Source organism: Maniola jurtina, chromosome 8, assembly GCF_905333055.1.
Source record: "Maniola jurtina chromosome 8, ilManJurt1.1, whole genome shotgun sequence".
Lineage (NCBI taxonomy): Eukaryota > Metazoa > Arthropoda > Insecta > Lepidoptera > Nymphalidae > Maniola > Maniola jurtina.
In genome coordinates this window covers 3,558,465-3,582,385 of record NC_060036.1, presented here as the reverse complement: position 1 = coordinate 3,582,385, position 23,921 = coordinate 3,558,465, and the positions used below count along the sequence as shown (strand labels likewise).

General features: G+C 38.5%; 1 protein-coding gene across 2 annotated transcripts in view; it reads left to right on the top strand.

The window, feature by feature from the left end:
• The window catches only part of LOC123867340 (protein timeless homolog), a 63,425-nt gene extending 45,625 nt beyond the window's left edge, over positions 1–17,800 (top strand). For both annotated transcript variants that reach the window (XM_045909339.1, XM_045909338.1), the window contains exons 19-22: positions 12,869–13,069; positions 15,400–15,596; positions 16,021–16,510; positions 17,683–17,800. In XM_045909339.1, the coding sequence (XP_045765295.1) occupies positions 12,869–13,069; positions 15,400–15,596; positions 16,021–16,510; positions 17,683–17,765 (971 nt within the window). In that variant the 3' untranslated portion in view covers positions 17,766–17,800. The remainder of the gene's footprint in view (positions 1–12,868; positions 13,070–15,399; positions 15,597–16,020; positions 16,511–17,682) is intronic.
• The last annotated feature ends 6,121 nt before the right edge of the window (positions 17,801–23,921 follow it).

Sequence of the window (23,921 nt, the reverse complement as noted above, 5' to 3'; positions counted from 1 at the left end):
GCAATCTTTGAAGAATGTAGTAAACGATTAATAGAAAAAGTGGAAAATTTTGGAAAAACAAGATGGCCGCCATACAAATTTCGTCGGTGTCTATCTCGGAGGCTATAAAAGATGGAAGAGTGGTTTCTTGGCAAAATATGATCAGGGTCCGAAGGTCTACTCAGTGGAATAAACTCTGCATGCTCGCGGACCACTTTAGTGGTCCGCGCACCCACGCACCCTACCTTATTAACCTCAACTACCCCGTTTTTACAAAAAATGATATGAATGTCGTTTTCAGGGTTTTCCATGGTGCTGATTTTGATAATGACATTTATTTTGAAATCCAAGATGGCGGACATGCACTTTTTAAGAAAAAAATCGATATGGGTATCGTTTTATGGTGTTTTTGGGGTGAATTTTGTATCTTAATAAAAAAAATCGGTTTAATACAACTCATAAACCTAACCACGTCACGCGAGCTGCTTTAGCAGCTCGCGCACCGAGCAAAAACTAGTTATACTATATATAGCTCAATTACCACTCACTGACTCATTGACATAATTGTTCTCCTAGAAAGAGACGGAAAATGATATAATGATGTAGGGGAAATGTGTTCGGATGCGGGATTCGACTGGGGAAAAATTATGACATTTCGGAAAAACAAGATGGCGGCCGTCGTGATTTTTGCAGCTCCTTTGTTTTTTAAGGGACTCCGTTCAAACTCGCAACTATTAAAGAATGTAGTAAACGGTTAACAAAAAATGTGAAAAAAATTGGAAAATCAAGATGGCGGCCGAGCCGTAGCGTTTTCAAAATTTTCATTTTTCGACCCCGAACCGCGGCGCCACAGATCCGAAACGGGGTAATCGAGGATAATTATTTTTTCTGGTTTCGCTTACGATTATCCTGTATTTTGACAGAACGGGAGTGGTTTTTAAAAATTCAAGATGGCGGCTGTCATGGCGGCCGTTATGTTAGAGGTACGAAAAAAAGCAATTTTAAAAGTTAAATATCCCAAAGTTGGCAACATCGGAGCGATTCAGCTTCTATGAAGCGATTGTACGTATAGACTCGAGGTATAGATTGAAGGAAAAAAATTACCCCATTTTTTGGGGAAATTTCAAGGTTTTCGGGAAATTGTAAAAAATCGAAATACGCACTTTTAGCGAAATTCGAGTATGAGCGATTATGTGTTTTGCTCGTACAAATGACATTTGGGTATTTTTGTCGCCGGAGACTGGCAACACTGGAATTTATCAAAGAAAAAGTGATTTTTCGACATGGTCTTTTTCACGGAATCCCCTTTCGCGTGGGTGCGAGCGAGAGGAGAGATTGAAACGTTGTCGGGAGCGGTATATCCTGTAGTTAATAGGAAAATTATGAAAGCGTGTAAAATCTTTCTGTGAAACGATTTGGCGGCCATTTTGTATTTTTTTTTATTTTTTGAAATTTTGACCACGTTTTTGAGGCAGTTGGCAACATTTTGGAAAGTCGACATGTATCAATCGATTGTGTGGCTCAACCAGCAGTATCAAAATATGTAAACAGTGTTGCCACATTTGGGGAGATTTTCGAGATTCTCCCCAAAAACTCCTCCTGTAAAATTTTGTATGAAATTTTTTTTTTCCACTGATGGTTTCGTATAGAAAACAAAAAAAAAATCGAGGAAAAATTTGGAAATAGCTGATGATCGAGGATGTCGGAGACGGGTGAAGGGTCCGCTCAAGGTATTGAAGATAGGTGGGGGGTGCTCGACCAAATGTCATTCATGACGTCATCCAATTGCCAAAAAGCTGAAAAAAAATTCAAAATGGCGAAAAAAAGATGGCCGCCATACAAATTTTGCCGGCGTCCAGCTCGGAGGGTATAAAAGATGGAAGTGTCGTTTCTTGGCAAAAGAGGATCAGAATCCAAAGGTCTACTCGATAAATAGAAAAAAAAATTAAAAATGGCGGAATTTATTTTTCCATACATTTTGTATGGCGAATATTTTATGTTTTATTCTCCTAGAAAGAAACAATAAACGATACGATGATGTTCGGGAGATATGTTCGGGTGCACGATATGAGTAGGGAAAAATTATGATATTTCAGAAAAACAAGATGGCGGCCGACGTGATTTTTGCAACTCTTTTGTTTTCCAACCGATTTCGTTGAAACTCGCAATCTTTGAAGAATGTAGTAAACGATTAATAGGAAAAGTGGAAAATTTTGAAAAAACAAGATGGCCGCCGTACAAATTTCGTCGGTGTCTATCTCGGAGGCTATAAAAGATGGAAGAGTGGTTTCTTCGCAAAAGATGATCAGGGTCCGGAGGTCTACTCAATGGAACAAACTCTGCATGCTCGCGGACCACTTTAGTGGTCCGCGCACCCACGCACCCTACTTTATTAACCTCAACCACCCCATTTTTATAAAAAATGATATGGATGTCGTTTTCAGAGTTTCTCAGGGTGCTGATTTTGATAACGACATTTATTTTGAAATCCAAGATGGCGGTCATGCATTTTTTAAGAAAAAAATCGATATGGGTGTCGTTTTATGGTGTTTTTGGGGTGAATTTTGAATCTTAATAAATAAATTCGTTTTAATACTTATCAACCTAACCACGTCACGCGAGCTGCTTTAGCAGCTCGCGCACCGAGCAAAACACTAGTTATACTATATATAGCTCGATTACCACTGACTGACTCATTGACATAATTGTTCTCCTAGAAAGAGACGGAAAATGATATAATGATGTAGGGGAGTTGTGTTCGGATGGGGGAGTCGACCGGGGAAAAATTATGACATTTCGGAAAAACAAGATGGCGGCCGACGTGATTTTTGCAGCTCCTTTGTTTTTTAAGGGACTCTGTTCAAACTCGCAACTATTAAAGAATGTAGTAAACGGTTAACAGAAAAAGTAGAAAAAATTGGAAAAACAAGATGGCGGCCGAGTCGTAGCGTTTTAAAAATTTTGATTTTTCGACCCCGAACCGCGGCGCCACAGATCCGAAACTGGGTAATTGATGATAATTATTTTTTCTTGTTTCGCCCACGATTATCCTGTATTTTGACAAAACGGGAGTGGTTTTCAAAAATTCAAGATGGCGGCTGTCGTGGCGGCCGTTATGTTAGAGGTACGAAAAAACGCAATTTTAAAAGTTGAATATCTCAAAGTTGGCAACATCGGAGCGATTCGGCTTCTATGAAGCGATTGTACGTATAGGCTCGAGGTATAGATTGGAGGAAAAAAATTACCCCATTTTTTGGGGAAATTTCAAGATTTTCGGGAAATTGTAAAAAATCGAAATACGGGCTTTTTGAAAAATCTGAGTATGAGCGATTATGTGTTTTGCTCGTACAAATGACATTTGGGTATTTTTGTCGCCGAAGACTGGCAACACTGGAATTTATCAAAGAAAAATTGATTTTCGACGTGGTCTTTTTTCAGGGGCGATCGTTTCGCGTGGGTGCGAGCGAGAGGAGAGATTGAAACGTCATCGGGAGCGGTATATCCTGTAGTTATTGGAAAAGTTGTACAACGATGTAATTTATTTTTGCAAAACGAGTTGGCGGCCATTTTGTAATTTTTTGAATTTTTCGAAATTTTGATCACGTTTTTGAGGCAGTTGGCAACATTTTGGAAAGTCAATATGTATGAATCGATTGTGTATCTCGGCTGGCAGTATCGAGATGTGCAACCGGTGTTGCCACTTTTGGGGAGATTTTCGAGATTTTCAACTAAGAAACTCCTGTAAAATTTTGTATGAAAAATTTTTTTTTCACTGATGGTGTCGTATAGAAAACAAAAAGTTAGTAAGCCAAAATTATGGAGAGAGCTGATGATTGAGGATATCTGAGACGGGTGAAGGGCCCGCTTAAGGTATTGCAGATAGGTGGGGGGTGCTCGAGCAAATGTCATTCATGACGTCATCCAATTGCCAAAAAGCTGAAAAAAAATTCGAAATGGCGAAAAAAAGATGGCCGCCATACAAATTTCGCTGGTGTCAAGCTCGGAGGGTATAAAAGATGGAAGTGAGGTTTCTTGGCAAGAGATGATCAGGATCCGAAGGTCTACTCGATGAATAGAAAAAAAATTCAAAATGGCGGAATTTATTTTTCCATACATTTTGTATGGCGATTATGAATGTCTCATTCTCCTAGAAAGAGACGGAAAACGATACATTGATGTATGGAAGATATGTTCGGATGCGCGATATGAGTAGGGGAAAATTATGATATTTCAGAAAAACAAGATGGCGGCCTATATGATTTTTATAACTCTTTTGTTTTCCAACCGATTTCGTTGAAACTCGCAATCTTTGAAGAATGTAGTAAATGATTAATAGAAAAAGTGGAAAATTTTGGAAAAACAAGATGGCCGCCGTATAAATTTCGTCGATGTCTATCTCGGAGAATATAAAAGATGGAAGAGTGGTTTCTTGGCAAAAGATGATCAGGGTCCGAAGGTCTACTCGGTGGAACAAACTCTGCATGCTCGCGGACCACTTTAGTGGTCCGCGCACCCACGCACCCTACTTTATTAACCTCAACTACCCCGTTTTTACAAAAAATGATATGGATGTAGTTTTCAGAGCTTTCCGGGGTGCTGATTTTGGTAACAACATTTATTTTGAAATTCAAGATGGCGAACATGCACTTTTTAAGAAAAAATTGACATGGGTGTCGTTTCATGGGTTTTTCGGGGTGGATTGTCTATCTCAATAAAAAAATAACATTGCCACGTCACGCGAGCTGCTTTAGCAGCTCGCGCACCGAGCGAAACACTAGTTATACTATATATAGCTCGATTACCACTCACTGACTCACTCATTGACATAATTGTTCTCCTAGAAAGAGACGGAAAATGATATAATGATGTAGGGGAGTTGTGTTCGGTTTCGGGAACCCTCTGGGGAAAAATTATGACATTTCGGAAAAACAAGATGGCGGCCGACGTGATTTTTGCAGCTCCGTTGTTTTCCAACCGATTTCGTTGAATTTTGCAATCTTTGAAGAAAGTAGTAAACGGTTAATGGAAAATGTGAAAAAAATTGGAAAAACAAGATGGCGGCCGAACCGTAGCGTTTTGAAAATTTTGAATTTTCGACCCTGAACCGCGGCGCCACAGATCCAAGACGGGGTAGTCGAGTATAACTATTTTTTCGTGTTTCGCCCACGATTATCCTGTATTTTGACAGAACGGGAGTGGTTTTAAAAATTTCAAGATGGCGGCTGTCATGGCGGCCGTTTTATTCGAGGTACGAAAAAACGCAATTTTAAAAGTTAAATATCTCAAAGTTGGCAACATCGGAGCGATTCGGCTTCTATGAAGCGGTTGTACGTATTGATTCGAGGTATAGATCGGTGGGAAAAAATTACCCCATTTTTAGGGAAATTTCAAGATTTTCGGGAAATTGTAAAAAATAGAAATACACACTTCTAGCAAAATCCGAGTATGAGTGATTATGTGTTTTGCTCGTACAAATGACATTTGGGTATTTTTGTCACCGGAGACTGGCAACACTGAAATTTATCAAAGTAAAAGTGATTTTCGACACGGTCTTTTTCACGGTATCCCCTTTCGTGTGGGTGCGAGCGAGAGGAAAGATTGAAACGTCATCGGGAGCAGTATATCCTGTAGTTAATAGGAAAATTATGAAACCGTGTAAAATCTTTGTGTGAAACGAGTTGGCGGCCATTTTGTATTTTTTTTAATTTTTCGAAATTTTGATCACGTTTTTGAGGCAGTTGGCAACATTTTGGAAAGTCAATATGTATGAATCGATTGTGTGACTCAGTCGGCAATATCGAAATATAGAAACAGTGTTGCCACTTTTGGGGAGATTTACGAGATTTTCAACTAAGAAACTCCTGTAAAATTTTGTATGAAAAATTTTTTTTTCACTGATGGTGTCGTATAGAAAACAAAAACTTAGTAAGCCAAAATTATGGAGAGAGCTGATGATTGAGGGTTTCGGAGACGGGTGGAGGGCCCGCTTAAGGTATTGAAGATAGGTGGGGGGTGCTCGAGCAAATGTCATTCACGACGTCATCCAATTGCCAAAAAGCTGAAAAAAAATTCAAAATGGCGAAGAAAAGATGGCCGCCATACAAATTTCGCCGGTGTCCAGCTCGGAGGGTATAAAAGATGGAAGTGTGGTTTCGTGGCAAAAGAGGATCAGGATCCAGAAGTCTACTCGATGAATAGAAAAAAAATTCAAAATGGCGGAATTTATTTTTCCATACATTTTGTATGGCGAATATCGAATGTCTCATTCTCCTAGAAAAAGACAGAAAACGATACGATGATGTTCGGGAGATATGTTCGGATGCGCAATATGAGTAGGGGAAAATTATGACATTTCAGAAAAACAAGATGGCGACCGACATGATTTTTGCAACTCTTTTGTTTTCCAACCGATTTCGTTGAAACTCGCAATCTTTGAAGAATGTAGTAAACGATTAATAGGAAACGTGGAAAATTTTGGAAAATCAAGATGGCCGCCGTACAAATTTCGTCGGTGTCTATCTCGGAGGCTATAAAAGATGGAAGAGTGGTTTCTTGGCAAAAGATGATCAGGGTCCGAAGGTCTACTCGGTGGAACAAACTCTGCATGCTCGCGGACCACTTTAGTGGTCCGCGCACCCACGCACCCTACTTTACTAAATTTTGTATGAATTTTTTTTTTTCACTGATGGTTTCGTATAGAAAACAAAAAAAAATCGAGGAAAAATTTGGAAATAGCTCTAATAGTGGGGGGTGCTCGACCAAATGTCATTCATGACACCATCCAATTGCCAAAAAGCTGAAAAAAAATTCAAAATGGCGAAGAAAAGATGGCCGCCATACAAATTTCGCCGGCGTCCAGCTCGGAGGGTATAAAAGATGGAGGTGTGGTTTCGTGGCAAAAGAGGATCAGGATCCAAAGGTCTACTCGATGAATAGAAAAAAAATTCAAAATGGCGGAATTTATTTTCCCATACATTTTGTATGGCGAATATTGAATGTCTCATTCTCCTAGAAAGAGACGGAAAACGATACGATAATGTAAGAGAGATGTGTTCGGGTGGGGGAGGCGAGTAGGGAAAAATTATGACATTTCAGAAAAACAAGATGGCGACCGACGTGATTTTTGCAACTCTTTTGTTTTCCAACCGATTTCGTTGAAACTCGCAACCTATGAAGAAAGTAGTAAACGATTAATAAAAAAAGTGGAAAATTTTGGATAAACAAGATGGCCGCCGTACAAATTTCGTCGGTGTCTATCTCGGAGGCTATAAAAGATGGAAGAGTGGTTTCTTCGCAAAAGATGATCAGGGTCCGGAGGTCTACTCAATGGAACAAACTCTGCATGCTCGCGGACCACTTTAGTGGTCCGCGCACCCACGCACCCTACTTTATTAACCTCAACTACCCCGTTTTTATAAAAAATGATATGGATGTCGTTTTCAGAGTTTCCCAGGGTGCTGATTCGCGGCGCCACAGATCCGAAACGGGGTAGTCGAGGATAATTATTTTTTTTGATTTCGCCCACGATTATCCTGTATTTATACAGAACGGGAGTGGTTTTAAAAAATTCAAGATGGCGGCTGTCGTGGCGGCCGTTTTGTTCGAGGTACGAAAAAACGCAATTTTAAAAGTTAAATATCTCAAAGTTGGCAACATCGGATTGATTCGGCTTCTATGAAGTGGTTGTACGTATAGACTCGAGGTATAGATCGGTGGGAAAAAATTACCCCATTTTTAGGGAAATTTCAAGATTTTCGGGAAATTGTAAAAAATCGAAATACGCACTTTTAGCAAAATCCGAGTATGAGTGATTACGTGTTTTGCTCGTACAAATGACATTTGGGTATTTTTGTCACCGGAGACTGGCAACACTGGAATTTATCAAAGTAAAAGTGATTTTCGACACGGTCTTTTTCACGGTATCCCCTTTCGTGTGGGTGCGAGCGAGAGGAAAGATTAAAACGTCATCGGGCGCGGTATATCCTGTAGTTAATAGGAAAATTATGAAACCGTGTAAAATCTTTCTGTGAAACGAGTTGGCGGCCATTTTGTATTTTTTTTTATTTTACGAAATTTTGATCACGTTTTTGAGGCAGTTGGCAACATTTTGGAAAGTCAGTATGTATGAATCGATTGTGTATCTCGGCTGGCAGTATGGAGATATGCAACCGGTGTTGCCACTTTTGGGGAGATTTTCGAGATTTTCAACTAGAAAACTCCTGTAAAATTTTGTATGAAAATTTTTTTTTTCATTGATGGTGTTGTATAGAAAACAAAAACTTAGTAAGCCAAAATTATGGAGACAGCTGATGATTGAGGATGTCGGAGACGGGTGAAGGGCCCGCTTAAGGTATTGAAGATAGGTGGGGGGTGCTCGAGCAAATGTCATTCATGACGTCATCCAATTGCCAAAAAGCTGAAAAAAAATTCAAAATGGCGAAGAAAAGATGGCCGCCATACAAATTTCGCCCGGGTCCAGCTCGGAGGGTATAAAAGATGGAAGTGTGGTTTCTTGGCACAAGATGAAGAGGATCCGAAGGTCTATTCGTTGAGTAGAAAAAAAATTCAAAATGGCGGAATTTTTATTCCCATAGAAAATGTATGGCGAATATTGAATGTCTCATTCTCCTAGAAAGAGGCGGAAAACGATACAATAATGTAGGGGAGATGTATTCGGGTGGGGAAGGCGAGTAGGGGAAAATTATGACATTTCAGAAAAACAAGATGGCGGCCTATATGATTTTTGCAACTCTTTTGTTTTCCAACCGATTTCGTTGAAACTCGCAATCTTTGAAGAATGTAGTAAACGATTAATAGAAAAAGTGGAAAATTTTGAAAAAACAAGATGGCCGCCGTACAAATTTCGTCTGTGTCTATCTCGGAGGCTATAAAAGATGGAAGAGTGGTTTCTTGGCAAAAGATGATCAGGGTCCGAAGGTCTTCTCGGTGGAACAAACTCTGCATGCTCGCGGACCACTTTAGTGGTCCGCGCACCTACGCACCCTACCCTATTATCCTCAACTACCCCGTTTTTACAAAAAAATATATGGATGTCGTTTTCAGAGTTTTCCAGGTTGCTGGTTTTGATAACGATATTTATTTTAAAATGCAAGATGGCGGACTTATATTTTCTACAAAAAATCGGTGTTGCCACTTTTGGGGAGATTTTCGAGATTTTCAACTAGAAAACTCCTGTAAAATTTTGTATGAAAAATTTTTTTTTCATTGATGGTGTTGTATAGAAAACAAAAACTTAGTAAGCCAAAATTATGGAGACAGCTGATGATTGAGGATGTCGGAGACGGGTGAAGGGCCCGCTTAAGGTATTGAAGATAGGTGGGGGGTGCTCGAGCAAATGTCATTCATGACGTCATCCAATTGCCAAAAAGCTGAAAAAAAATTAAAAATGGCGAAAAAAAGATGGCCGCCATACAAATTTCGCCGGCGTCCAGCTCGGAGGGTATAAAAGATGGAGGTGCGGTTTTTTGGCAAAAGAGGATCAAGATCCAAAGGTTTACTCGATGAATAGAAAAAAAATTCAAAATGGCGGAATTTAATTTTCCATACATTTTGTATGGCGAATATTGAATGCCTCATTCTCCTAGAAAGAGACAAGAAACGATACGATGATGTTTGGAAGATATGTTCGGGTGCGGGATGGGAGTCGGGAAAAATTATGACATTTCAAAAAAACATGATGGCGGACTATATGATTTTTGTAATTCTTTTGTTTTCCAACCGATTTCGTTGAAACTCACAATCTTTGAAGAAAGTACCAAACGGTTAATAGAAAAAGTGGAAAATCTTGGAAAAACAAGATGGCCGCCGTACAAATTTCGTCGGTGTGTATCTCGAGGGCTATGAAAGATGGAAGAGTGGTTTCTTGGCAAAAGATGATCAGGTTCCGAAGGTCTACTCGGTGGAACAAACTCTGCATGCTCGCGGACCACTTTAGTGGTCCGCGCACCCACGCACCCTACTTTATTAACCTCAACTACCCCGTTTTTACAAAAAATGATATATATGTTGTTTTCAGAGTTTTCCAGGGTGCTGGTTTTGATAACGACATTCATTTTCAAATCCAAGATGGCAAACATGCACTTTTAAGAAAAAATCTGATATGGGTGTCGTTTTATAGGTATTGCGGAGTGAATTGCGTATCTTAATAAATAAATTCGTTTTAATACTTATCAACCTAACCACGTCACGAGAGCTGCTTTAGCAGCTCGCGCACCGAGCGAAACACTAGTTATACTATATATAGCTCGATTACCACTGACTCACTGACTGACTCATTGACATAATTGTTCTCCTAGAAAGAGACGGAAAATGATATAATGATGTAGGGGAATTGTGTTCGGTTTCGGGAACCCTCTGGGGAAAAATTATGACATTTCAGAAAAACAAGATGGCGGCCGAGATGATTTTCGCAGCTCCGTTGTTTTCCAACCGATTTCGTTGAGTTTTGCAATCTTTAAAGAAAGTAGTAAACGGTTAATAGAAAATGTAGAAAAAATTGGAAAAACAAGATGGCGGCCGAGCCGCAGCGTTTTGAAAATTTTGATTTTTCGACCCCGAACCGAGGCGCCACAGATCCGAGACGGGGTAATCGAGGATAATATTTTTTTTTGGTTTCGCCGACGATTATCCTCTATTTTGACAAAATGGGAGTAATTTTTAAAAATTCAAGATGGCGGCTGTCGTGGCGGCCATTATGTTAGAGGTACGAAAAAACGCAATTTTAAAAGTTAAATATCTCAAAGTTGGCAACATCGGACCGTTTTGGTTTCCATGAAGCGATTGTACGTATAGGCTCGAGGTATAGATTGGAGGAAAAAAATTACCCCATTTTTAGGGAAATTTCAAGATTTTCGGGAAATTGTAAAAAATCGAAATACGGACTTTTCGCAAAATCCGAGTATGAGCGATTATGTGTTTTGCTCGTGCAAATGACATTTAGGTACTTTTGTTACCAGAGACTGGCAACACTGGAATTTATCAAAGTAAAAGTGATTTTCGACGGGGTCTTTTTCACGGTATCCCCTTTCGCGTGGGTGCGAGCGAGAGGCAAGATTGAAACGTCATCGGGAGCGGTATATCCTGTAGTTAATAGGAAAATTATGAAACCGTGTAAAATCTTTCTGTGAAACGAGCTGGCGGCCATTTTGTATTTTTTTTAACTTTTCGAAATTTTGATCAAGTTTTTGAGGCAGTTGGCAACATTTTGGAAAGTCAATATGTATGAATCGATTGTGTATCTCGGCTGGCAGTATAGAGATATGCAACCGGTGTTGCCAGTTTTGGGGAGATTTTCGAGATTTTCAACTAAGAAACTCCTGTAAAATTTTGTATGAAAATTTTTTTTTTCACTGATGGTGTCAGATAGAAAACAAAAACTTAGTAAGCCAAAATTATGGAGAGAGCTGATGATTGAGGGTTTCGGAGACGGGTGGAGGGCCCGCTTAAGGTATTGAAGATAGGTGGGGGGTGCTCGAGCAAATGTCATTCATGACGTCATCCAATTGCCAAAAAGCTGAAAAAAAATTCAAAATGGCGAAGAAAAGATGGCCGCCATACAAATTTCGCCGGCGTCCAGCTCGGAGGGTATAAAAGATGGAGGTGCGGTTTCTTGGCAAAAGAAGATCAGGATCCAAAGGTTTACTCGATGAATAGAAAAAAAATTCAAAATGGCGGAATTTAATTTTCCATACATTTTGTATGGCGAATATTGAATGCCTCATTCTCCTAGAAAGAGACGGATAACGATACGATAATGTAGGGGAGATATGTTCGGATGCGCAATATGAGTAGGGGAAAATTATGACATTTCAGAAAAACAAGATGGCGACCGACATGATTTTTGCAACTATTTTGTTTTCCAACCGATTTCGTTGAAACTCGCAATTTTTGAAGAATGTAGTAAACGATTAATAGGAAAAGTGGAAAATTTTGGAAAATCAAGATGGCCGCCGTACAAATTTCGTCGGTGTCTATCTCGGAGGCTATAAAAGATGGAAGAGTGGTTTCTTGGCAAAAGATGATCAGGGTCCGAAGGTCTACTCGGTGGAACAAACTCTGCATGCTCGCGGACCACTTTAGTGGTCCGCGCACCCACGCACCCTACTTTATTAACCTCAACTACCCCGTTTTTACAAAAAATGATATGGATGTCTTTTTCAGAGTTTTCTAGGGTGCTGATTTTGATAACGACATTTATTTTGAAATCCAAGATGGCGAGCGTGCACTTTTTAAGAAAAAAAATGATATAGGTGTCGTTTTATGGGGTTTTCGGGGTAATTTGTGTATCTTAATAAAAAAAATCGGTTTAATACAACTCATAAACCTAACCACGTCACGTGAGCTGCTTTAGCAGCTCGCGCACCGAGCAAAACACTAGTTCAGGGTATAAGCTTATCTCGATTACAAACAACCAAATCGGTTTAAATCTTTGTCGCAGTTCACAATTGGGGAACTTTTAACAAAACATCGAGGCTTCGACGTCACTGGCAAGCCTCAGGTACTCGCATATTTGACGCAGGTATCCAAGATGGATGAATGATTGCCGGTAGCCCTGAGATAACCCTATTTTTCTATGATTTTACGAGAAAGAGTTTAAATTAAAGAGTTTAAAGCCGGGACTCGACCGCGAAATGAGCGAGGTCATTAATGAGTCCGTTTAACTCGCAACGACAATTTCCATAGTTGAAGGCTCTTTCGCGGTCGAGCCTCAACTATGGAAATTATCGTTGCGAGTTAAACGGACTCATTAATGACCTCGCTCATTTCGCGGTCGAGTCCCGGCTTAAGAGTTCCCTCACTCTAGTTCAGTTGTGGCGTGAAGGAGTATCCAAAGATTCAGACATGCTAATGTTTTTTCCCCACATTGTAGAAAGCTCATCAGAGTCTGAGGCGTCAAATTCCGATAGCGAAAATGATATCGTCTCTCCGCCCGCAATAACCGTCAAACCGAAGAAAAAGAACAAAACTAACGCAGAGAAAAAACAGCAAATTAAAAATAAAAAGCCCGTTAAAAGTGCAGAGCTAAGTGCCAATGAAATTGCAAAACTGCTGGTGCAAGCTGTCGATGAGGGTAAGTTGGCTCGTATTTTGCTTTTTAATATAGCCCCAGAGCCTGTAGCTTATTTTTAGGGTTTATTCCCAATGAGTAACATTCAATCTCAATCCTACCTACTACACTGCTAAGGATTATTTAAAAGATAAGAAAGCTTATGAATGGGTTGCTTAAGGTGGAAGCGACGAGACTGCCCGCGAAATTCAAATTTAATTTGGTTTTCCTACGTTGTCGTATTAGTTTAAAAAATGCGAAAAACCAAATTAAATTTGAATTTCGCGGGCAGGCCCGTCTCATGCCCCTTAACAGCTTTGATAGTTCTAATAAGTGATTTTATGAAGTGGTGATAATAAAAAAATTACCCGGCTGATTTTGTTGTGGGCTCTTCTCAGACCTGGGCGCGTTTGAACCCCTCGTAGCTTTATTTTTATGTTTACGTAATTAATTATATCACCACTACATGATCTTACAAATCCAACAACTGACAAAGGTGTACATAGTACCTACTTTGAATTAATTCTATTATTTGACTTTGAATCGTGTCACAATGTGACTCGTAGGGAATTCGATATTTTTTTTCACACTGTCACACTGTTACTAGTTATAACCTTTTTATCCATTAGACTACCCAACGAGTCCACACTGTTACTCTGGGTGTGACTCGATGGGAAGAGAAAACGTTAAGGAGTCACATTTATTTACTTTAGTGGGTGATAGAATCAATTAACTTATTAATACTCTATCTTTAGATATATGTAAATAAAAGGGAAAGTAAGGAATTTAGTGAAAAAAGGGGTAAAAGGAAATAAAACTTGTTAATACAGGAGTTCTTTGATAAAAGCTGTAAGTTTGTATAGCGGTTGTTTGACAATTATTTGAAGACATAATTAGTCTTTGACGGCGATCTCACCTTGTGGGAAGTGACGGTACGGACGGAAGTAGGCTAACTTGGAAGAAGTATGGCAGTTTAATAATTTAATCCGTAATATTATTAATTATTGGTTTTTACACGGCATCGTACCGGGAAGCTAATTGAAGCTACGTCCTTTCCTGTAGGCTGGTAACTAGCCACGGCCGATGCCTCCTACCAGAACAGGCAGACCAGAGACAGTAAATTAGAAATTAATTATTTAACTTACTCCTGTTGTATGTTGAACCTAACCTAATAATTTAATTAATATTAAGCATGTAAATGATATATTCATTAATTTAAAAAAAATTTAACCTGGGCCTCTCATTTAGATGGGAAGGGATGATGTGGCCTAAGATAGGACGCGCTTGCCTAGAAGGTGCCTATTCACTCTTGTTTTAAAGATACCTGGATTATAATTGGTAGGAAACACTGATCGCGAAAGAGTATTCCAAACCCTAGCCATGCGGATAAGGAATGATGATGATGATGCAAAGCGTTTCGTGTGCGTAGAAGGAATGACGACGCGACATAGAGATGACACGCCATAGACGACATAGGAAACTCTCCTGGTGTCTTGCGGTACGGTGCCGGTATAGGTTTACCATAGTTACTAGTTTACCATATACAGGTAATCTTATAAACTTACAGCTTTTACCAATCTCTTCCTTATAATATTCCACGGGCTCTCTTACCAATAATGCCGTTATTGCGATTTTCAATTCTTCGTTTCCTACTAGGTAACGAGGTTTTTCTAAATATTGTTCGCTTATAAGTCCATTGCAAGCATTTTCTTCGAGTTTTTAAAAAGCATTTTTCTTCGAATTTTCAAAAAGCATTTGTAATAGCATAGAGGTCACCCACGAGGTTAAAAAAGATAATTGGAATATACAGGGTTACAGGGAAATATGTCACGCTATCAATCGACCGCTAAAGTGCTTATGCAAAAGTGCATCATTTTCTTTTTTTTTTTCTAAGTATACCATAAGTTAAGTTTAAGTTGCCTCTTTAAAAATAAATACTAAAGACAATATATTTCATCATATTTTTTTTATTTCTTGCTTACATATCCTTGTCCGACTTGCATTTGACCGATTTTATTTTACCTGTTGACCCTATTGAAAAATATTTTTTAATCATTTTCCATTTAAGTCGTTTTCACCTTGATCCTGATTTAATTCCTGGACAGTAAATATTATAACTCGAAAAAAGATTCCGACGAATTGAGAACCTCCTCCTTTTTTGAAATCGGTTAAAAACGATACACTATTGCATAAGGATTTTAGAAGTCGTTTGACAGCTAATGTTTTGTGCCATAACCCTTTAGCGGGATTGTGGCATATTTCCCTGTAACCATATTGTATAAACTTAGGATTTGTTCCCTTGCCTTCCCTTGTTCTTTCTTCGAGCTTTTATAGGAACATATCCATTTCACCAGGTTACACAGAAGGTCTAAGGTGGCTAGCGGAAAATTTAGAGGAGGTAGCATTGGACCAAGAAGCTGAAGGTTTTGATCCCACGGCAGAAGGAACTCCTCTCGTTCCTATATCCAGTGAATCTGTGGAAGCGATGGACAGCGCGCTTTTCACTACAGTTCTGAAGAGTATTGGCATTCTACCGCCAGTTGACGAACAAGTGAGTATCTACTCTTTTACTATGTGTAACTCGTACGAGTAAAAATACGGTATAGAACGCGCTATAAAGAATATGAATCGTAAGCACGGGTTCTTCGGTCGTAATCCTCAAAATCAAAAGCTCCGACTAAATGTTTATGGTCTAGGTGGAGGAGCTACTCCAGGATCGGATCCATAAATATAGCAACCTCGTTAGTATTATGGCGCACCACTTTTTTACTGGTACATTTAAAAATTAGTGTCAATAGAATACCTGCTTACGAATCGTATAATGCTTCATAAGTTGTGTAAGCTCTCTATTAGTTACATACTCTAAGGTGTAACCCGACAGATAATTTTCTACAAAATTATCATAACCCAAGTAAAGTCATCCCATGCCTTAAGTAAATACTTAAGATGGCTTAAATTTTAAAACTAACTTTTAGGAAACCTACTGGAGGATCCCAAGCAACTTACACCATGCAACCATTCGTAAAAGACGGGAAATCATCATTAAAGCAGTTAACAAAGAACTCATTATAGACAATGCAAATTATGATCAAAGTAACAAATTTAATAATGCTGAAGAACCACCAAAAAGTAAAGCCGAATCGAGCGATGACGATGATTTATTCGATAATTTGCGCAAAATGCGTGATAATATTCCAGAAAAAATTGATGCTGTATCGAATCATAAAAGTATACCGAACAATAAAAATGTATCGAATAATGCAAGCGTATCGAATGGTAAAATCGAATCGAAAAATCGAAAACGAAGTCGCAGCATCGATTCTGATGAAGGAAATAATCGGAAAATGCAGAGAATCGATGAAATCGAAGACGAGGATGAAGACATTTTATCATTTGCCAAGAAAACTCTACAAACTGAGTTGCCTGACACTGAGGATATATTGAGTGGACTGCCACAACACAGTGGTAAGTTAGCCTTATTAATTTTATAATCCAATACTTAGCCTTAGCGTGGTCGTTCATAACACGAACCTAGAAAGGCACTCCCGGTCGAGGCATGTATATAGTGCTTTGCTTTCCTAAAAAATGAAACAAGTTATTTTTTTTTTAAATTTTGCTAATTTTGGCGCCGCTTTCAAATTAGGGGGTATGCAATCAAATTCCATACTGTCCTCACTTGAACTCATTTTATCTAGTAGGTGACTTGTTTAATAAATAATTTAAGATGAACAATCAATTCGCCGCTTTTAATGTTATGATAATGAAAACAATTAACTTTTTAAATTTTTTGCTCGGAATGACGCTTACAGCGCTGTAAATAATCTGATACGGATAACTGTGCTGTGTTGTGACCGCTGAAAGCGCAATTGTGTAGAGTTCCGAGTTCAAACTATTTAGTTTACTCTAAAGAAAAAATATGAATATACAAGATATTCAGGAAGAAGGTTTTTCCAATTCAAACTTATGATATTATGAAATGAAATGTCATACTTACTTTTCTGGACAGTTGTAATACTGTCCGTAAAGTTTTAACTTTGGAACCAATCAGTGTATGAAATGTGCATATTTCATATCATTTTTTAGAAAAAATATTTTTCAAAACCACTTAAGTGCGTCCCCAAAACAATCAACACGGAATTAAATGGCCACATTTCCATAAAGCCTTCTACGTTATTTTGTTCCCCCAAATGTTCCAACAATTAGTATGGAGATTCTCTTGTTAAGAAAAGGATTCTCCAGTAATTTAAAGCTCTAGAGCCAGTTTTCACTGTATCGTGACGACAGATAATAATCGCTTTCTCTATACCAACAGTCGCTTGAGTACTGAATAAAAACATATATTTTTCGGCACTGGGTTTTCGGTGGGCAGTAAGTAAACAGTGATTAGTTGGTTGATGGTACTCCGGGCGCGGTACTCAGGAGAGACGCAGGTTCGAATCCAGCCGGTTCCGCAATTTTTGTATGTATTTAAAATTATTTAGAAATTGTAGGTATAAACAGTATCATAAAAGTCATAAACAACTGCTATACCAGACTATACCCTCCCACAGTCGGATAAAAAGTCGTCACGAACCTATGAAAGTCGTGTTTTTGTCTTAATTAAAAAAGAAATGTGCAAGTTATCTCGTTTGCTTCAGATGACAGCGAGCGGGAAGACGGCGCGGCAGTGAGGGGGAAACGCAAGAAACTACGAGTAATTAGCGACGACGAATCTGAATAAATATTTTTAAATTAAAACATCTTAGTTTTTGTCTATTTTTTTTTTTGTTTGATTTTATTTACAACCCTTTTGTTTTCAAAAATATTTATTAGAGCCTTTACATATAGGGCGCTATTTTCACGCGCAGCCCACGCGCGTTTTTCGAACGGACGTTCGCGTTAACAAAACTGCAGTCTGTAGATATAGCAATTTGCAAGATTATGCAAAGTTAAACTTACGCTTCATACGCGTTGCTCCATATTATAAAAGTGTTATTAATCTAGTATTCTATTATTAGTTTCTATAAATCTAAAACTAAGCTAACTATCGATTTATTTCTTCAATACTTGTGCAAGACAACAATATTATATACATAGTGGAATTAAAATTTTAAAAGTTATTACCCTTGAAATTTCTCTATTTCAGGCCAAATGTTGAGGCAACTTCGTAAGTAAACGACAAAGTAAAAAACTACAAAATTGCAAAACTAACGGCTTTAAAACTATGATTATTATTTCAGATATGTAGGTTTGTTTAAAAATATTGATTAGTTTTCAAAATAACGTAATACCAAACTTTGATTTGGGTTGCGTTAAAATATCGCCTATCTCACGCTTGACTATGATTCTCCCGAAAATGCCGATTGGAACAGCATGCGCTCGACTAGGAGAGAGCGTTGCAGGTAGTCTGGCGCACTTCAACTGCACCTGAAAATGTCGCCGTGTACAAAGACAGGTATGGCATAAAATAACAGAGGACGCTTGAGCACGAAAATACGTATCTTGGTTGATGATCTGTGTGTTTGTTACTTCTTGAAGTCTCAACTAGTTTGAAAAGGGCAAAAAGCTTTGACCACTATCCGCAAAGGGACATGGATATATCTTGTTCCTTAAAACAGAATAGGCTTATTAAATGAGGCTTCATTTCAACGGACGAAATTACTGGCAAAAGCTAGTCTCTAATGGAATAATTCAAGTTTTCCATTCATTAATCGTCGCCGAAATAACAAGCACCCTATACACCTACAGTTATAATTTCATAGACTAGTGGAGGGGTGCACCAAATCTGTACACACAGCATCAGATTATCAGGCACTTTCACTAAGCCCCTCATGTTTATTGAGGCGCTATTATTTCTAAGGGGAGCTTCCCCTATTCGTTTTAGTTAACCTATCGTCGAATCGCCAGAAGTATCAAACTTGTTTTAATGAAGCAGCTTAATGGATGATGGATCTCTCGGGCTTGTTTTTATCTCAACAGTAGCGACCGCCCGCGGATTCGCTTCCACAAAATCATTTTTTTTGCGATAGGTACCTACCTATGGAGTTTAAAAAAAAATCGGTCAAGTGGGACTCGTACCATCCACAAGAATAGCTCCGTACGGATCAACAAGTAATAACACTTTAATATTTATGGCGGCCATTTTGAAATTTTTATTAGGTATTTGTTGTTATAGAGGCAATAAAATACACAATCTGTAAAAATTTAAACTCTACCTATTACGGTACACAAGATAGGCACAGCCCGCTGACAGACGAATGGACGGACGGACAGCGAATTCTTAGAAATGGGATCCCGTTGGAACTCTTCGGGTACCTACGGAACCACGCAATTAGCCGCGCAAAAATCGATTCAAATACTTATTTTAGTGTGGTATTGGTTTCTTGGGTAGGCTAGCTAAACAAAAGCGCCGGGTGCGAACATTCGCACGTAGCACTCTGAGGTAAAATCCAAATTGAATTTAGCTACCTACACTCGCGTAAATAAAACGGTATCGCGTAAATAAATCTCCGCCCACCTATCCCACGCCCATCGAATTCAAAACAAAGTTTAATAGAAAAGTCAAGAAAAACTCCTAAGTTACACCGGACGTCAGAGTAAAGGCTTGGAGTAACACGACGCGTGGCGGCTGCAGTTCGAATGACGAAGACAATCGGGGTAGGTATGTGGCGCACACCCGCACAGCCCCCGAGCTAACTCGGTGTGGTAAAGCGCGGGTGTGCGCCTCCCATGCCTCATACCCCAATTGCCATCTCGACTTGTCGCGTACTATAGCTGGATTGTGTATCCAAGTACCTATATAAATAATACCTACTCGTCTACAATTTCGAGTGCAAAGCTGTTACGATTATGAACTGAATGGGACGCTGCATGACAATGGATGGGACGGACCTTAGACATGATTTTCGTCTTGCTCGTATTCATTTTTTGGGCCCACCTGTTAAAGAACTCTGCTGAGGTCACTGAACATTTGTATTTATCTCGTCGAGTAGGTACCTACTCTGAATGTAAATAATGTAATGAATTCGATATTACGTTCCTATGTGTATTGTGGAAGTAGGAATTTCAATATTCAGCGTTGCAAACGCAATACATTTTTATTATAGCTACCTACCTAGTGAACTTTCCGTTATTTTCTTTTCATTGCAGCTGGCGTAGGTTCATGCACCTAAGGTCTCTTCACATAGACCGGCTGAGACAGCGTTTTTTTTTTCACACAGCAATACTTGGACGGTTAACTACATGTTAACCTTTATAATAATTTAGTGTTTTAAAAAATTTGGCGTCCATATTCGCCTAGTAGGTACCTACCTCTACCTACACGCTCGATCTGATCTATGATCAAAATCAATAAGTAAATCCATGATAACACGTAATCGTACTTCGTGATCTGGAAATTCACAGTTAAACTGTATCGCGATCAATGATTTTGGTTTAATTTTGATCGCAGATCGCATGTGTAGACTTTGTTACTACTTAAGTAGACTTTATGATTCATGTACCTACTTACCTACCAATATTAGGCCTTATTGATCCTTTTTTTACGGTGCCGCATCCTCGTTCAACGTCGAAATAGCAAACCAGTTATTCAACCCCAAAGCTAAAAGAAAAACAAAAAATACATCAACTCCCCCTAAAATATTCAGCAAATCGCGGTTGGAAAAAACATCAACCATGTTTATTCTATAATCCCAACTTCCTCGAACCCATTGAGTTGTAAACCTCAATAGAGATGCATCAGTGGCTCGATTACGGTAAAATAACTGACAGCTACATTGATAGTAGTAGGTATAAAGTTGGCGGTTCAAAATGGAGTGACGTTTTTTGGATAAGACAATAATTGACAAGTAGTAACACATATTAGTATATGCTATAGTATTGGCATTTAGTAACACATTACGTCGACAGATAGCGGTTTATGACCTATTTTGATATAATTTTAACAGATTAACTTTTTAATTTTTATAATTTACATGGCGGCCATTTTGAAATTTTTATTATTTGTTGTTATAGAAATAGAAATACTTTATTTGCTTAATGTGTGTTACAAGATGTTGGTAATTATTACAGAGTGGCAATAAAAATACACATACTGTGAAAATTACAACTGTCTTGCTGTCTACCTATTTCGCTTCATGAGAGACAGACAGATACGGGCAGCGGAGGCTTAGTAATAGGATCCCATTGGCACCCATCGCATACGGCCTACGGAACCCTAAAAAAGTTGTCGTTCATAAGCTAAGATGATCTCTAGTATAATATCAAATATGGCACCTCTCTACTCGTTCGTATTCAAATATTCAGCGAGCCATTTGAATGTTTCTGCGCAACGTCATCAATCTTGGCGGCTGTACGTGCCCATTAATGCACCCTCTCGCAATTATCCACTCGAATAAAAACGTTTTAAGTGTTAAATTAACGATATCTCGGCGTTCACTTGTCTAACTGAGTGATTAATACGTTACTTCTGGTCGTTACGCGTTTTTCTAAGACGAATCTAAACGTTTTTAGCTGTTTTCCGAGCCCTGAGTGTTTTGAGTTAACGTAACTACCTATGCGTAAACGTGCTAAAATTGTATGAAAATATGTCAACAGGCTTCAGCCTGGAGGTGTCCGATGACTTTATTCTGTATTATACTAAATATCTGTCACTCCCGGTATACAAGGGAATAGCTCTGAGGCGATGGTAATGGATCGGGGATATTTTGCGAAGAGAACGCTGCTCAAGTGACGTTTCAATGGCAGCCTGCCGGTCGAAGGAGACCTGGTCAACAAACCAACACCTGCAGTCTTTTAAGGTCTGCTTCAATGGAGAGGGTCCATAGAAGCAGACATTAAAAGAGTGGAACTCTCGTGTCATGACATCAGCCAAAGATAGAGAGACATAGAAAACAACTACTGCAGCCCAGTTCCACGACGGAATAAAAGGACTTCATCATCGTGTATTAACTTCCATCTTGACATTTTCTCTATTTTAGTTTTTACTACTAATTTCGCGCTCGTAACATTTTAATACAAAAATTATTAGTTAAGTATAATACTTAAAAGATTAATCTACTCTACCCAGTTATAAAACATTATGAAATTAGCTTTAACTCGAACTTTGGACTTAGTTAAGTAATTGGTACTTGTACTACCGACTTACGAAAAGTGTTGGCGAACGAGACTAGTCAATTATAGTCATTAAAACTGTATTTTGCGATTATTAAAAGAATTTGAAGAAAAATATGGAGTTTAAAGTTTGTAGGTAAATTGACTTACGTCTGGTTTAAGAAATTAGCTCTAGTATCGACTATAACTACAAATTAAAGTGCTATAAGCCAACTTTGTCGTATTAATTTACAAATAGCGAAAAACCAAATTAAATTTGAATTTCGCGGGTAGACGTATTTAGTCTTACTTATATGTTTTAGACTTACCTACTAATTTATACCTATTTTGTTTTTATGAGTACTTAGGTAGGTATCTATATTTCAATCATTTTAGTACATCGAAATCCTTCAGAAAAGCTTTAGGTATTATGACTACTGTAAACTTATTTAAATTATAGTAATTGTGTTCTTGGGTCACTTAACATTAAAATAAATTAAACATTTTTCATTAAGTCAGACCTGTTGCAGAAAGATGTTACTGCCCCTCTGGGTGGGCAAAGCCATTTCAGCTGAGGATAATTAAACAAAGTCCCTGCATTATTCCCTTCAGCGTAATGTCCGTTGCTCTAGTGGTGCGCTTAACAACACCAAAATGTATGAAGAGAGGTAGTTACTTGTCTTTTGGATCAATAAACTGTTTCTTTCTCATTAGGTCAAGCTTATTCGGTGGTATGTTGTTTGGTTCACAAGTCATGACTATGTGATCACCAAAAATATAAAGTCTTTCTTTCGCGTGTCTTTTGGATTATCAAACTGCTTCTCTCTCCCAATGAGTTCAAGCTTATTCTGTGGTAGGTTGTTCACAAGTAATGACCACCTGTCCAAAACGCAAGGTCTTCAAACTCAAAACTTTAACTTCAAAGGGCAAGGGAAAATTTCGAATGGATAAAAAGTTGACTATGCCGCCGCGAAGACGAACAGTGAAGTGTTGTAAAGACATACCTACATGTCTGTCTGGCATTACAATTTAATCTACGTAGCTTTGGGTGCTCTTTCGAATTATTTATAAACTCACTCATATAAATGAGTGAGTTTCTTAAAATTGACGTGGCACACTGTCCCGATGTAAAAGACAGCAGATGCCATATTTTCTATTAGGTACCTAAGTCAGAGTGAACTAGAGTGAGGAAACTGTCGGTTTTGATTTTGAATCGGTATCTGTCAAATATCAGGCTAGGGGCCTAGGGGTGACTGAAATCAAAGATACCTTGTCAGTTGTTTTTTTTTAGTTTATGTTTCATATCGTCAAATATAGGTAACATTTGACGCCTGCCAGTGTAGGTGAAGCCTCAACGTTTTGTTACAAGTTTCCTAACTGTCGTGAAATATGGTTCTGTGAAACAAACTGATAGGTAAATACACACCATTATAGTTCATACAAAAGACGACGACGAGATTTAATAAACGGTCGAATGAAAGACATAAACGAATGACTCAGTTCATTTTTATCTTTCAGTCACGAACCACCCTAGTCTGGTAGTTTTGTGCTCATAATTTAGCGTGTCCAGTAAATAAGCACGACAGAGATTTTAATTAAACCGTGGTTGCATGTATATTAAACATTTTCACTCAGAATATTAGCACGCGGCGAGATCACAAATTACAAGTACACTAATGTCCTAGTATATTTTGTAAGACCTTGTCATAAGGCTTATTTGACAAACACACGGAACTCTTAACTTAGTATTATACTAACTATTAAGACTGCTAGCTGTTTGGCTAATGGGTAAGTTAGATTCGCCGAT